The 16997-nt window shown below is 47.0% G+C and overlaps 1 protein-coding gene across 14 annotated transcripts in view; it reads left to right on the top strand.

The window, feature by feature from the left end:
- LOC133133138 (unconventional myosin-XVIIIa-like) overlaps window positions 1-16997 on the top strand; it is a 131712-nt gene that overhangs the window by 89596 nt on the left and 25119 nt on the right. For all 14 annotated transcript variants that reach the window (XM_061249177.1, XM_061249173.1, XM_061249171.1 and 11 more), the window contains 11 exons: window positions 759-848; window positions 2012-2131; window positions 3968-4085; window positions 6113-6240; window positions 6970-7124; window positions 8992-9115; window positions 9203-9403; window positions 10462-10572; window positions 11444-11548; window positions 12208-12354; window positions 13089-13202. In XM_061249177.1, the coding sequence (XP_061105161.1) occupies window positions 759-848; window positions 2012-2131; window positions 3968-4085; window positions 6113-6240; window positions 6970-7124; window positions 8992-9115; window positions 9203-9403; window positions 10462-10572; window positions 11444-11548; window positions 12208-12354; window positions 13089-13202 (1413 nt within the window). The remainder of the gene's footprint in view (window positions 1-758; window positions 849-2011; window positions 2132-3967; window positions 4086-6112; window positions 6241-6969; window positions 7125-8991; window positions 9116-9202; window positions 9404-10461; window positions 10573-11443; window positions 11549-12207; window positions 12355-13088; window positions 13203-16997) is intronic.

Here is a 16997-nt window from a genome sequence, read left to right as displayed (position 1 = left end):
GACAGTTTGACTTGCTTTAAGATTTGCCAATGGGGTAAGAAAAGTTTACAGTAACGTAAAACAAGGTAATATTTTCTGCTGAGAGAAAAAAAAAGAAAAAAGTCTCAATACACAACTAAAAAACGTATTATGGGAAAAGGGCTTGCGTCTTCCCATCCACACGATGTTTAAGTTCCAGCATGTGGTACATTACTGCTCATAATGCCAGGAAGGCTTTCAGGGGGGAATCCGAAATGCTCATAACCATGCGTTCGTTCCATCCCCTCTATCGCAAAGCCCTCCGCTATGGGCCTTCCAGGCAGGGGGGGGCTGATGTAAACCCCTCTCTCCTCTCCTCCGTCTCTGCTCTGCTTTGGGTGCGAAAACGAGACGTGCGGGAGGCAGGAGGGCATTAGCACGGATGGGGGTTTGGATCAGCGCGGTGGCGGATGCCAAACACGTCTGTCATAGCCAGGCCTGCGTAACAAAGCTCTTTGGGTGAGGGGTGGTGGTGGTGGGGGGGGTGCCAGATTGAGGGTGGGGGAGGGGGGCTTAACGCTCTTTCGCTAGCCTTTTAGCCTACTGCCGGTTTGCTCATTAGGATTTGGATTAGGGACGATTCTTGTAGAAAATTTTGAAAAGCGGACAAGTTGCAAGTTCCGGGGTGGGGCGGGGCGCTGTGATAGAGGGGCCTGGGGAGGTAGATGAGAACAGCAAGGGGAGTTTTGTGGGAGTCCCGCTCTGTCGAGTGTGACCGTGTCTGTGCTGTCCCGCCTCAGGAGGAGATCCAGCAGCTGAAGGGGAAACTGGAGAAGGTGGAGAAGGAGAGGAATGAGCTGAGACTCAACAGCGACCGTCTGGAGAACAGGGTGAGCTACACACTGCATTCTGGGATAAATACACATGAGAACAGAGTGTGAGCTACACCCTGCATTCTGGGATACATAAACATGAGAACAGGGTTTGCTACTCAGGGCATTCTGAGATACATACACATGAGAACAGGGTTTGCTACACAGGGCATTCTGGGATACATACATATGAGAACAGGGTTTGCTACACAGGGCATTCTGGGATACATACACCGGAGAACAGGGTTTGCTACACAGGGCATTCTGGAATACATACACAGGAGAACAGGGTTTGCTACACAGGGCATTCTGGGATACATACACAGGAGAACAGGGTGAACTACACAGGGCATTCTGGGATACATGCACAGGAGAACAGGGTGAACTACACAGGGCATTCTGGGATACATGCACAGGAGAAGAGGGTGAGCAACACAGGGCATTCTAGGATACATAAACCCACACTACTAACCAAGGCACACATGCCAATCACTGTTCCATAAGAGCATCCTGAGGGAACACTACAGACTGGCTGACATGAAAACAGCTTCCACTGCCTAGAGTGGTGGGTTGTAAACACACATTAAACCCCTGAGAATTATACAAAGCCATCACCGATTTCCAGGGAAAAACACCGTAGTGAACACATCGTGCTCCCATCGTTTGGGCCTGAGGACACGGGATGCTGCGTAGGTAGAGTGTACCGTGCAGATTTATTGCTTAACGACAGGGGTGCACAACAAGGGCCGATCCGTTTCAGGATTTTGTGCCAACTTCTGGTCTTAATTATTTAATTGGCTCAATCATACCTTATCTGACATGTGTATGAGTACCGGCTACAGTTGCAGACTGCAAGTGTATCCTAATGGTTGTACTGTGCTCAAGTACAGGGTAATTTATAGAGCTGTCGGCAAATTAAAAATGAGGCAATTGGTTGGAACAAAAACGAGTACCCAGACCGGCCCTTGAGGACCGGAGTTGTGCACCCCTGCTTCATGACCACAAATGAGCCAGTCTTTAATAAGCAGCTTAGCGTTCAATACCTTGAACAGCCAGCGTTTGTTCGCCATTTGCCTCCATCGGGTCAGTCGACCTGTCCTAAAGCATCCGGGGGGTGGCAGGGGCCTGACCGCAGCCTGAGCGAGGGGGAAACACTGACCGGGATGCGTTTCACGCCGCAGATCACAGAGCTGTCGACGGAGCTGGCGGACGAGAGGAACACGGGCGAGTCGGCCTCCCAGCTGCTGGAGACGGAGACCTCCGAGAGACTGCGTCTGGAGAAGGACATGAAGGACCTTCAGGTAGCGCTTCACCATCACACCCTCTAATAGTTAAGGTACATGACTAGGACACACAAGGTCGGTGGTTCGATCCCCGGTGTAGCCACGCAAGGGGAGGATTGTCTCCTGGTTAGCCTCCTGCCAAATGCAATTAATGTAATGTAATGTAATGCAAAATACAATACATTTCTGTGGTCCACCCCAAAACAACAGATGTCATGAGGGAAATATTTTAAGTGCTATGGAAGATACATAATATTCAGTGGTTTTTTCTCTTTCATATTAATGCCGTGACCAACCAGTGGGTACAACCCACAGTTTTGTGTTAGGAACGAGCTGCAGAGTTCTATGTTGTGTGTTCTAGCCCATGACACAGCTCTCTATTGTACCACAACACTACTTTCTGTAGTAGTCTAATATTGCGCTTCTAATACCGTCTCAAAATGTTTTACTTTTCTACTTTGGTAGAGACTGGGCATGACTGGGTGTTACCGGGTGGTCTCTCAGAGTTTGTCGTGGGAGTTTACCGCAGTCTGTTTGAGTGGCAAAATCTAATTTCATGCCAGTCAGTGTCACGTCAAGGGGTGAAGGGTAAAAGTGCAAGACAATTAGATTAGACGAATAGACATATAGATTTGATGAGTATAACATGAGGGACAAGCAAAGAGAGGTGGCTAAAGGCCCACCAACACCAATAACTATTTAACGATAAATATAACTATAACAATAACTACAATGATAACGATATGAGCATCCACACTGATGAACGAAAAATTCTGCGAATTGTCTCTTGGCTAATGTCATCTGCCGTTCTGCACGATGCCCTATAAATTCGGTTGGATTTTGATTGGCTGTCAGTGTTTTATCATTCACGCAGCTGGAAAAAAGTGCTCTGAAAGTGATCCCAATGATATTCTTTGTCACTGTGGTTGTCGTTATAGTTGTGGTGTGTGTGTGTGTCATGGTGGCAGGGAGCTGACAGCGTTATTTCAACTATCGCCTTTTTTAACATCCGCGTGCAACGCATACTCCTGGTGTAGCTACCAGCGTTAAAGTAGTAGATGCACATTATTATAATGTCATGGAAAAGGTCCCCAGACCTAGCGGTAAGGGGTCTGCAACTGGCAGGAATGCCAAAAATGCGAGCAAAGCAGCTCGCAAAATATTGCTCCATGTCAGCAATAATAGGTAGCTGCCATATTTGGAGGCGGTGCTGCTACCTGTACCCCTAATAATCCAATTAGCAAGTGTCCATGTCATTATTCTGTAGTGTGTGTCTATAGTGTCCATGTCATTATTCTGTACTGTGTGTCTATAGTGTCCATGACATTATTCTGTAGTGTGTGTCTATAGTGTCCATGTCATCATTCTGTACTGTGTGTCTATAATGTCCCTGTCATTATTCTGTAGTGTGTGTCTATAGTGTCCATGTCATCATTCTGTACTGTGTGTCTATAGTGTCCCTGTCATTATTCTGTAGTGTGTGTCTATAGTGTCCATGTCATTATTCTGTAGTGTGTGTCTATAGTGTCCATGTCATTATTCTGTAGTGTGTGTCTATAGTGTCCATGTCATTATTCTGTAGTGTGTGTCTATAGTGTCCATGTCATTATTCTGTACTGTGTGTCTATAGTGTCCATGTCATTATTCTGTACTGTGTGTCTATAGTGTCCATGTCATTATTCTGTACTGTGTGTCTATAGTGTCCATGTCATTATTCTGTACTGTGTGTCTATAGTGTCCATGTCATTATTCTGTACTGTGTGTCTATAGTGTGTATGTCCTTTATTGTCACTTTGGAATGTGGCCATGAATAAAAGCATTAAAATGTGTGTGTCCGTGGATGCCTTCCTGCAGGCCAAGTTTGACGCGATGAAGAAGCAGATGGAGTCCATGGAGATGGAGGTGATGGAGGCGCGGCTCATCCGGGCGTCCGAGCTCAACGGCGCGCTGGACGACGACGACGACGACTCCGGTGAGAAACCGCAAGCGCCACGCATCAGTAACCCTGGCGACCGGAGCCGCCAACGCCACGCATCGGTAACCCTGGCGACCGGAGCCGCCAACGCCACGCGCTCGCCCGCCTCCTAAAAAAACAGGCCTTAGAGAACTCAACAAGCCGCTCGGCCGGCCAGGAAGACGCGTTTGATCGATGGCCGTAGATTAAAGCCCCGGCAGTGACAGATCTCGGCCCCACTGTCCCTCAAAAGCATCCGGCGCCACGGACGAGATCTTTAATTGTCTCTCTAATGTCCCCTCAGCTCTCTTCGCCCGGCGCGCGAGGCTGCTGGAGTGGCGATACTCAGATCGGGCCGGAGAAAGCCGCGGCGTAGCGGCCTCCGACAAATGAGAAAATAATCTGCAGGATCTGAAAGCCGCGCTCCTCTGAAGCCGTCGTTATGCTATTTATATGCAAATGCAGAGCCGTAATGGAATCCCCCGTGTTCTCTCCAGAGGTGAAACGGACATCCTTTCAAATGATTGCTCTGAGAAATAAACTCGGGTTCCGACCCCGCTCTCTTGTTTTATTTCGGCTCGGGGAAAAGGCGGTTAAAAATAACTTATACTTGTCAGTCCGTGTGCTTAGGACCCTTTCCCCTCCGCTATAGTTAATACCGTCAAATTGATTTTTTTTTCCCCCTTTCCCTCCGTGAAGTCAAACACGTTCGGGGTTTATATTTATTCATAAGCGGTGAAGGACTTTCCCATTGATTTACTGTAGAGGATGTCGCCCGTAAGAACTGATTCCTACTCGGTCTAAGAACAACAGTCTGTTTTCCCGGTGGGGAGATTTGTATGGGAGATATCAGGTCTCGGTTATAAAGATCGTTCTTCACCATCCTGTTATGTATTTATTGGCAAAGTGGTTAATCACGCAGCTCCAATGGCTGCTTTGCTACCATGTATATGTCCTTCGATCTGCCTTGGCTGATTGACACTGCAGCAAAAACCGTAACCATCGTTGGTTGGTTTGGTGAGGAGGAGACTTGACCATGTCTGTGGAGGTGGCTTGACTGGGGCCGTTTAGGAGACTTGACGGTATCCTTGAAGGAGACTTGTGTGGATGTTGTGTGTGGATGTTTGTGGATACTTGACCGTGTCTGTGAAGGAGGCTCAACCATGTCCGTGGATACTTGACCGTGTCTGTGAAGGAGACTTGACTGTGTCTGTAGCGGGGGCAGCCTGTAGCGTAGTGGCTAAGATACATGACTGGGACCTGCAAGGTGGGTTGTTCGATCCCCGGTCTAGCCACAATAAGATCCACATAGCCGTTGGGCCCTTAACCCTGCATTGCTCCAGGGGAGGATTGTCTCCAGCTTAGTCTAATCAACTGTACGCCGCTCTGGATAAGACCGTCTGCCAAATGGCATTAATGTAATGTGTCTGTAAAGTACACATAACCGTGTCCGTGAAGGAGATTTGACCGTGTCCGTTTAGAGAACTCAAGCATGTCCGTGAAGGTGACATGAAGGGGACTCGACCGTGTCAGTGGGAAGTTGACCGTGTCTGCAGAGGAGACTTAACCGCGTCCTGACCAGGCCTGTTTGTGACCGTGTCTGTGGAGGAGACTTAACCGCGTCCTGACCGGGCCTGTTTGTGACCGTGTCTGTGGAGGAGACTTAACCGCATCCTGACCGGGCCTGTTTGTGACCGTGTCTGTGGAGGAGACTTAACCGCGTCCTGACCGGGCCTGTTTGTGACCGTGTCTGTGGAGGAGACTTAACCGCGTCCTGACCGGGCCTGTTTGTGAGCGTGTCTGCCGAGGAGACTTAACCGCGTCCTGACCGGGCCTGTTTGTGACCGTGTCTGTGGAGGAGACTTAACCGCATCCTGACCGGGCCTGTTTGTGACCGTGTCTGTGGAGGAGACTTAACCGCGTCCTGACCGGGCCTGTTTGTGACCGTGTCTGTGGAGGAGACTTAACCGCGTCCTGACCGGGCCTGTTTGTGAGCGTGTCTGCCGAGGAGACTTAACCGCGCCCTGACCGGGCCTGTTTGACAGGAGGCGAGTGGCGGCTGAAGTACGAGCGGTCGATCCGGGAGTCGGAGTTCATCAAGAAGAGGCTCCAGCAGGAGTGTGACGACAAGGTGGAGGTGGAGCAGCAGAGCAAACGGCAGCTGGAGAGACGGGTGAGAACAGAGGCCCCGCCCTCGACCCTTACATGACCCGCCCCCTGCCCTCACACCCCTCCCCCACCAAGATGTTTCCATAACAGCCTTTTCCTCCAACCTCGCCTTATCCCTGACCACAGGCTTCCCACAGGTCTTCTCAACATTCAATGTGGAAAATAATGGAAAATATTGAAAATACAACGTCGCGAAAATTCAAATAATGGAAAATATTGAAAATACAACGTTGAGAAAATTCTAATAATGGAAAATATTGAAAATACAACATTGCAAAAGTGCTTGAAGGTGTTTCATTTTCTTTTGGTTTGTGCATTAAAAATAGTTTTTTTAGCTATATATATAGAGACACCTTTCACAACAAAAACACAAATTGCCATCCATCCGTTGACCAGAATGTATGATTTTCCACAGTGTGCAGGCTGCCTGGTAAACTGGTTTGATTGTGACTAGAATAGGCTGTTTTATGTTACAAGATCATTCAAAGACAAATGTCGGTCCCTGAGGAACCCATATGTTATCTCCCAGATTTTGTCACTGTCGCCTCAGTGCCATAACCATCCTCATTCGGTAACACATAACCAAGCTGACAGGGAGACAGGCACACTCCCATCTGTCAGGATGCATAATATCAATGTTGGCCCTGTGTGTGTGTGTGTGTGTGCGTGTGTATGTATGTATCTATGTGTGTGTGTGTGTGTGTGAGAACATGCCCTCTCTCTCTCTCTGTAGCTGACGGACCTGCAGGCTGACAGTGAGGAGGTGCAGCGCTCAGTGCAGCAGCTGAAGAAGAAGTGCCAGAGAATGACGGCGGAGCTGCAGGACACCAAACTGCACCTGGAGAGCCAGCAGAGCCGCAACCACGACCTGGAGAAGAAGCAGAGGAAGTGAGCACATGCACAGACACACACACAAACACAAACACATGCACACTCTCTCACACACACACACGCACAGACATACACACACTCTCTCTCACACATGCACCCAAACACACACACACACGTATACACTCATTCTCACACACACACACACACTCACACACACACACTCTCTCACATGCACAGACACACACACTCTCACATGCACAGACATACACACACACACTCTCACATGCACAGACATACACACACACTCTCTCACACATGCACACAAACACACACACACGTATACACTCATTCTCACACACACACACACACACACACACACACACACACTCTCTCACATGCACAGACACACACGCACACTCTCACATGCACAGACATACACACACACTCTCACACAGGCTAACAAACACACACGCACTTTCACACATGCACAGACATACACACACTCTCACACATACACAGAAACACACACACTCTCTCACACTTGCACACACATGCACACATGTCCATGCATACACACACATACTCTCACACGCATACACGCACGCACGCACACACACACACATACACACACACACACACTCACACTCACGCACGCACGCACGCACACACATGCGGACACGCACACAGTCACACACACATTATACAAATCTTACGTGCTGACACTGAGCTTTTAGCCAATGGCTTTTCCTTTGTATTATTGCCGCTCTCACCAATTAAGTGCAGAAGAAACTAGGCATTGAGAGTGTTATATCTCTAGACTGCATTGCCCTTTTCAAAATAACCAGCATTTCGCACGTATCAAGTTCACTTCCAAACGGAACTCATTTCACTTATTTTAATTCGCACTCGGGTGCAGTTATGTTACCGTCACAGGTTTAACCTGCAGCAGACCTCCGTACCACTCAAACGACGATTTGGCTTTCCGTTGCATTTCACAACGAGAGCTAGGTGTGAACATTTCCCTGGAAGTGGCAGGTTTGTGTGGAACGTGCGGAGCCGGCCTGGAGAAAAGCTCCCCCGCGCCGCGACGCGTCACCGTGCCAGGCACACTCCTGATCGCTCCCACATCCCTCCTGTCAGGTGGGCCTCGCAGACAACAAAAGAGCCCGTTGTAAACTCGCAATTACGGCAGGATTTCAAGAGCTTACGCGCGCCGTGCGCGCGTCCGCCTTTTCTTTTCTTGGAAACATTTCACGCGTCTGGCAACAGTTTTGCGATTGCAAAAAGCAATAGCGGGGGGGACTTAATAAAGAAATGTGGCGGTGAGCTTTGGAGGAACAGCTTGGGCCGGGATATGTTGCTCTGGGCCTCCGGGGCCTGGAGTGAAACGGGCTCTGCGCGGCGGGGTGGCTTTGGCTTGCGGCAAGGCTGCAGATCGTCGCCCTGCGGTGAAACCATCGACTGTAGAGAAAATACGGACCACGTGCCGGTTACGTCACCCACTAACTGTCCCTGGGCTCGTGAAAGGCGCTTCTGAAGCTGCGGAACTCAAGCTATGTTGTAGTTTGTAGCTAGAGACTGCGCAGTAGGGAAGGCTCCTCTGCTAAGAGTTTGAAACAGAGTGACGTAGTCTGTCGCTGTTTAATTCGCAAAGCATTGCTGTGTTGTCCTAATAACACGATAACTTAAGGCGAAGAAAAAAAAATTATTGACTTTGTATTTTGACCGCAATTGTTCTGTTGACTTTCCATTGAAAATGGGTCTGAATGACGTATACCGGAGCCAACCGCAGTGGCACTAGTGATCAGGAAATGAGCTTTAAAAAAAATAAATAATAATAATAATAATAAAAAAAAATAATAAATACAAACATTTTTAGCGGAAGCGGGCGGAGAGGCTAACGATGCGGGCGTCATTGTTGCAGGTTCGACTCGGAGCTGTCCCAGGCCCAGGACGAGGTGCAGAGGGAGAGGACCCTGAGGGAGAAGCTATGCCGGGAGAAGGACATGCTGACCGGGGAGCTGTTCAGCCTGCGGCAGCAGCTGGAGGTAGCACGCTAACCAACGCTAGCCGCGGAGACAGCTCGCCTCGTGCGCTTCCGCTCGTCCACAAACCTCTCTGTCGCCCCCCTGCAGGGCAAGGACACGGAGGTGTGCACGGTCAGCCTGAAGGTGGAGCAGCTGGAGGCCGAGCTGCAGGACCTCTCCTCTCAGGAGTCCAAGGACGAGGCCTCGCTCGCCAAGGTCAAGAAGCAGCTGCGCGACCTCGAGGCCAAGGTGAAGGACCAGGAGGAGGAGCTGGACGAGCAGGCCGGCACCATCCAGATGCTGGAGCAGGTGGGTCCTGCAGACGGGTGGAGCCTCCACCAGCTGACCTGAGATCAGCCTCGCATTCCCCCAGGCCCCCAGCGGTTAGGGTCAATTACACTGAAGCCTGATCCCACATCAGCACTTGGGGGTAGAAAGGAACTGGAGATGGCATCCAGTGGTTAGGGTTGGAGGTGGGGGAAAACATTGATGCAGCGTAATATCGGCATGCTTTTTTTTTTCTTTTTCTGCAATACGGTAGCACAACGTATCAATATTTTATTGAATATATGTTTTATAAAGCTGAGTTTGGCCTGCTCACATGGAGCGGCTTAATTGGCTCAGAGGGCAGGGGGAGAACACAGCAAAGGGGGGTTAGTGAGATCGCCGCATTCGACAGCACCCCGGGCGCCTCGGAATCACGGTCTCTGGCGGGATGTCTTCCCCAAGCCACATGTAGGCGGTGTATCCGGTCATTCCATTTATACCATAGTTGTTCATTATTAAATGTATGGGAAAACCTGGGAGATCTGTAGCGTAGTGGTTAAGGTACATGACTGGGACACGCAAGGTCGGTGGTTCGATCCCCGGTGTAGCCACGATAAGATCCGCACAGCCGTTGGGCCCTTGAGCAAGGCCCTTAACCCTGCATTGCTCCAGGGGAGGATTGTCTCCTGCTTAGTCTAATCAACTGTACGTCGCTCTGGATAAGAGCGTCTGCCAAATTCCGTTAATGTAAAAAAAACAAAAAAAAAAACATTTTTACACATTTTTGTTTGACGTTTTTCATTCAAAATAAAAGGTTATTAGCAAGCGAGGTGTTATTTACCTCGCAACATATGTCAGACTAACATCATTAGTTTACAATACAATGGAGACAGTGGCTAGTGTGAATTACAATGTATCCAGTTCCTAGATCAGCTCTTGTGGGTGGAAAGGGGCGTACCTCAGCCGGCACCCAGAGGGGGTTTTATTCCGGCTTGCCTGGTGTCCACGCAGTGTGTCCAGGCATGCGTATGCGCACGTGGGCCGTGGCTGCGGTCTGAATTCAGCCTGTGAATGTGTCCGTCTGTCCGTCCGCCCCGCAGGCCAAGCTCCGGCTGGAGATGGAGATGGAGCGGCTGCGGCAGACGCACAGCAAGGAGATGGAGACCAAGGACGAGGAGGTGGAGGAGATCCGCCAGTCCTGCAGTAAGAAGGTACTGTGCTGCTCCGGGTCCTGTCACACGGGACTGGCTGTGTCTCCGCTAGTCCTGCCCTGACCTGCTTTTAGCACGACCGCAGGACGTCCGGGGTGTGACAGAGATGGTTTTAGGGGTGGGTGTGGGTGTGGGTGTGGGTGTGGGTGTGGGTGTGGGTGTGGGTGTGGGTGTGTGTGTGTGTGTGTGTGTGTGTGTGTGTGTATGTATGTGAGAGAGTGTGAGAGTGTGTGTGTGTGTGTGTGTGTGTGTGTGTGTGTGAGAGTGAATATGTGTGTGTGTGAGAGAGTGTGAATATGGGTGTATGTGTCTTTCTGCGTGTGTATGTGTGTATGTGTGTATTTTAGTTTATCTTTTTACACAATGTTTCAATATGTGATTCCCTTCTCACTAGGATACATGGTTGTTGGCAGCGTTTATAAGTCAGAATGCGTGATGTGCAATACATGCCCCTGTCTGTGTGTGCTCCTGTGATCGTGTGCAGTCCTGTCTTAACCTAGCCTTCATGATGCCTTTCTTTCCACACTCTCATTCTGGTCTCCTTCGTCTTCCTTTATGCCGAGCCACCCTGACCAACTGCTACGTTCGGTCTCCTTCCAAAGTTGTGTTCCTCATTTTGATAATACCTTCTCAAATGAGTGACTACAGTCGTGGTAACCATGTGACTGATTTTTCATACTGGGCATGCTCGGGGATTGCCTGTAATTCAGTGTAACAGACACGTATCATTCTCATTCACGAGGAGTCACAGTGTACCTGCTCAGCTCTCAGTGGGGTTTTAGATAAAAGCTAAGAGGTCATACTGACTGAACCTGCACAGAGCGGCCTTTAGGCAGCCCCGCTGACCCATGTCTCCATGTCCATCTCGCAGCTGAAGCAGATGGAGGTGCAGCTGGAGGAGGAGTACGACGACAAACAGAAGGTGCTTCGCGAGAGGAGGGACCTGGAGTCGAAGCTCATGATGGCCCAGGACCAGGTACCACGACTCTGACAGTTAAAGTGGCCTGTGTGAGGACAAGGGAGGTCATAGTGCCCTGTGTTCAAGAAATAATAATTACCTTCATTTATCTGTGCACAAAATGTGCTTCGCAGTGGGGATATAGTGAAAATGTGATTCGATGGCAGTATTTACACTTGAAATGTATTTTAGTCTTATATTGAGACCTCAAATATTGCCAATGAGGTAAGACAGAATAATAGCAAGATTTCAGAAAATTTCAATTGTCACAAACATTAACTTAAAATAAGCTAATATTTTCTACTTGAGGGGAATAAAATGATCTTTAGTCTTATTGCAAGACTAAAATGCTTAAGACCTTTTTCAGTGTAAAAGCACATGGTGTAAAGTCAGCCAAAGTACCGTACTGTATATGCACTGTCTCTTCTATTGCATTGGGGGCGAGTTTCTGTTTCGCATGGAGAAGTCATTTTTGTTTTATAATACACTGCATACAAAACATTTTCCTTTTGTAATGAGGTTAAAGGTGTAGTGTGTAATGTTTGTTATGGTTAAAGGTGTAATGCACTCTGTGCTCAGTAATGTGCTGTTTTTAGCAGTGTTTTCCACGCTCCCTGTCGTGCTGTCATCTCTGTGGTGGGTTCAGGGTTTGACCCTTGTGCCATGTCCCCACCCAGGTGGGCCAGCGGGACGTGGAGACGGAGAAGCGTCTGAAGAAGGACCTCAAACGCACCAAGGTCCTGCTGGCTGACGCACAGATCATGCTGGACCACCTGAAGAACAACGCTCCGAGCAAGAGGGAGATCGTCCAGCTCAAGAACCAGGTGCCTACCTTCCACACCGACCGTAACCTCTCGTCATAGAGATCTGCTCCCAATCCGCAGCGCACAGAAACCTTCTACACACACTACAGTCTCTGCATTGTCACAGGGTCATACCCTAACCCTAACCTTCATCCAAATCTGCAGTGCACAGAAACCTACACACACCCCAGTCTCTGCAGTGTCACAGCCCTAACCCTAGACTTAATCCCAATCCACAGCACACAGAAACTTTCAACGCACACCCCAGTCTCTGCAGTTTCACAGCCCTAACCCTTACCTTCATCCAAATCTGCAGTGCACAGAAACCTTCAACACACACCACAGTCTCTGCAGTGTCACCTCACTCTAACAGCAGTGTCTAACGGCATCAAACCTAGGTCAATACATAATTGTTTAAGATCGCTCAAGATTCAAAGACTTTACTTAGCTTGTTTGGTGTATTGGAACCAATTAAATACTCTCCAAAACTTAAAACCCTGTCTGGTCCTCTTGGTTGGCTCAATTGCGCCAGGGAAGATCAATCAAACACAGTATTTGAACCCAAAACAGTTACGTATTTTATCCATGTCTGCACAGTATGGTAGCGCTCCTTCAGCACAGGCTAACCAGATGAAAAGTCTCTGCCTTCTGAGATACACTCAGAAATGTTTAGAAGTTCTTCAGCACTTATTGCCATCGACTGTCTTGCATTTCCCCCGGCTTCTCCCTGATCTGGGAATCTTCCTGTCCCTCAGCTGGAGGAGTCCGAGTTCACCTGCGCAGCCGCCGTCAAGTCCCGAAAGTCCATGGAGGGGGAGATCGAGGACCTGCACATCCAGATGGACGACATTTCCAAAGCCAAAATGTCGGTGAGTGGAGTATCCATTCGGTCTTTCCTCACCTGGGCCTGTGGCTATCTGAATGCAGGAGGAGCTGCACTACTTTACAGAGGTCAGGTCTGAGGGCAGGCCCTGAAGGTCAGAAAGCCTGGTGAGTGGTCATCTGCAATGACTGAAGACACCATACAGTTGGCTCCCTAGCTGGCTCAGGAATATTTGCAGTAGAAGAAAAATTCCTTTATCTCATGGACTAGGGGGTGGGTGGGTGACACCTTAGTTTAATGGTTAGAAAACTGGTATTACTGTATAATTAAAATCCCAAATAAGGCCCTGCAATTGTACCTTTGGACAAGCTAATTAACCTAGCTTCAGCAAATATTGAACTGCAGAAAATGGATAGAACTTTAAAATGTAAGTGTTGCACCATCTTGTTAAGAGAGTCTGAGGAAAATGTACGTTTTTTCCATCTAGTTTTGATGTTGTTGTTTTGTTTTTGTTTTGCCTCAAAATATTGTGAAAGATTGTAGAAAAAGTCAAATAGACTTTGGCATTTTCAAGTGCAATTGCATCCAGTTGAGACAGCAATTGCAGCAACATAAATGATGGTCTAGAAAAAGAAGAGTTTTCCCTTTCTTAGCGGACTCGCTCCCGTTGCCTCCTGCCCCTAAGGACGCAAAGTGGCTGTCAGGTGACAGGAAATTAAATTTAGCCGTCAATGATACGCTTCTCAACCCATTTCTAATTTGAGCGAGGCATGCGCTATCACCTTCAGGAATGCGGTACTTTAATAAGTCCGTCATGGACCGGCTTTTGTCTGAGTGATTTGTTGTCTCAGATGGATTGTTTGATAGATGTACTGCAGGAAGTGTTGCGTATGAGCTGATGCTATTAATCTACATTTGTTAAGGTTTTCTCCAGCTTGTGTTGCTGCATTTCAGGGGTTTTTCTGGCTTGGGTCGTGACTTTGTGTGCTAGAAATGGGGGGAGGAGGGTAGCGGCCGAATATAGCCAAAAGCTACTGAAGTTACACATTACACATTACACAAAAATAGTGGCATTTTTTAAATCGCAATGTCTTAATTTCATCACTCAAAACATACAATATTGCTTAACCTTTTAACTTCCCACAAATGCCAGCGTACTTTATTGAAATTACTTTTATACATTCACTCAAAGAATGCTTGCACCATCCTCTTTGTCCCTGGTGTTACTTTAGACAACATTAAAAGCTTTTCAGAATTGTATTTCTTGGTTTTGTGCTGACAAGAGCCTTGTAATTAATGAAGATACAGTAGAATCCAATTAATGGAATAACGGATTATCGCATAATTCGGATACATGCATAGGATATTTGCTAATTTAATTCCAAAGAGATATTTACATACATCTTTTTGGTATATATCAGATGGTTCAATGGATTTATGTTCAATTACAACACATAATGATCTATAAATATACCTTAAAAGTCGGCAGATGCAGTATAAGTAAACCGTTAATTGCCCTATTACGACTAGAAGGTAGGAGGTTTCTGTTGAAAATCTCATCGGTAGCGGACGCCTGAATGGCACACACTGTTGTCGGCCCTGTGTCTGATTCTTTTATGCAATTAAGCAGATTCTACAGTACCGTGTTATTCAATTTAAATTTTAGTTAATTTAATTTGTTTAATTTACCGCGTCTAAGCACATAATCTTCAGAGTAGTCAAAACTTAAACTCATTCACCAACAAGCAGGGAGGGACCATTTGTAATTGTATTACATGTTTTATTATTTTTATTTTTATTTATTATTAGTATATATTTTTTCTATTTCTCGGTGCAAAAAGACATTTCAATGAAGGAAAAACTTGAATTTGAGGCATTTAAGGCTTATCAAATTAATTCTGGTATTTTGTGGTAGAATGCGTTCGATGAACTCCCGTGCAAATCGGTGTTGTGAACTGTATATCGCTGCACACCCCCGAAGTTGACTGGACAGCATCAGAAATGCTGTGGGTGTGACAGTATGTGCTCCGCGAGCTTTCCAGTAGGTAGTCATGCGGTGCCTTACCACTCCAGTACTCGGCATCGATCGCTGGGCCATATGGTGCTGCCCACTCATCACTGCTGCCCTAACAGATAGGGATGTTTAATACTGTATACACAAGGGTAAACATGGATAAATAATTTTTACATGCACTTGCATTCACCCACCGTCAAAACCCCTTCCGCCTCTGTCTCTCGTCTTAATCGCCTGCAAACCATTTTCGTATTTACAGTGTCTCTCAGTACAAATGTGTTTGGTGCAGGGCTGTTAGTTTGTGATTCCTCCAAAGTAGGCTATACGCAGATCCTAATCGTTTTTAGTACTTGTAGTCGGCATCAATCAAGCGCAAACTGGTTGCAGAACATGATTTTAATAAATGTATCGGCAGATAAAATGAAATATGCATCGGAAAAAAGTAAACATCATTAAGGATCCATCTAAGAGAGATCTATTCCTGCCTAGCCTGGTATAAAGAACTAACCTTGGGCTGTTTACATCTTTAAATGTATCCTTACATTAGTGCCAAAACTAAATACATTTCCCCCTCCCCTTGCATTCTCTGTTTTAAATTTTTACTAGAACAGATTTTCTTTTTATTGCATTTATTTATTTTTTGCTGCTGCAGTGTAAATTATTAAATGCTTATCTAACGCAGCTGGTGGCACGATAGTGAAGAATAATGTGCGGGAATTTTGCTGTGTTTGTCATTGGATGCCTGTAGTTTACCCTGCCTCCTGAAAGCTGTATAACATCCACAAGCAGCTCAGGGGCTGCACACATCACAGCTCTCGAGGTGTAGGAGCCTGAGAAAACGTCTTGTTTTTGGTGAGCATATGACGGGAGGGAAACAGTCCTGAATGCAAGAGTGGTGACACATGGGCGTATATGTCGAAAATGTAAAAGCATACAGTACTACATCGCAACATAAAAACAACTCATCCGGCAACGGGCATGGACATATTCTGTCAATTCGAGATAAGAAGTTACAGACTGATGCCTCTAATGATTTTAACCAGCTTTAACAATATGGATTTTGTTTGTACAGCCACGGTTTTAATTTGCTGTGACCGTCAGTCAGTCTGTCAGTCATGCTGTGTTCACTATCGTCACGCTCCCCGAATCTCTTTGCAGCTAACGGTACAGAAAAAAAAAAAAAACATGTAGCCAGAGTAGCAACATCTCCCATGCAACCTAATCAGTGTTTACCTGTCACAAAGTAATTCACTGGGCTCCAAAATTATTGGCACTAGTTATTGACATACGTTTTATTGTATGTGTAAAGCAGTGTGCTTTATTCATGATTCAATGGAATCAAACAAAGTCTTGTTGATTATTTCCCCAAAAAAACAGGTTCCTCAATTATTGGCCCCCCTAGTCTGTGCAAACACCCCTGGTCTTTTCCGATAATATGTCATAAGGTTAGAGAACACATTTGGTGAATTTTTTACTATTCCTTCATGCAAAAAATATTGTATAAGAATGGATTCCACCAAATATCAAGAAATTCTAGAGGTTGCTCAAAGGTCAGTCCAGACATTGATGTTGAAGAGAGGTTGGGTATTCCAGCAAGACAATGATCCAAAGCTTACCTCAAAATCAACCATGAAGTACCTCCAGGAAAGACGGATGAAGGTTTTGGAATAGCCACCACAGTCCCAGACTTGAATATTATTGAAATATCTGCGGAGAGATCTCAAACATGCCGTACATGCAAGGAGGCCGAAGAATATTTCTGAGCTAGAGGCGTTCTGCCAAGAAGAATGGGGAAAAATTCCAAAAGCAATAATTGAAAGACTCTTA

This window comes from Conger conger, chromosome 7, assembly GCF_963514075.1.
Source record: "Conger conger chromosome 7, fConCon1.1, whole genome shotgun sequence".
NCBI lineage: Eukaryota > Metazoa > Chordata > Actinopteri > Anguilliformes > Congridae > Conger > Conger conger.
The sequence above is the reverse complement of the archived record's forward strand: the minus strand, read 5'-3'. Positions and strand labels throughout refer to the sequence as shown.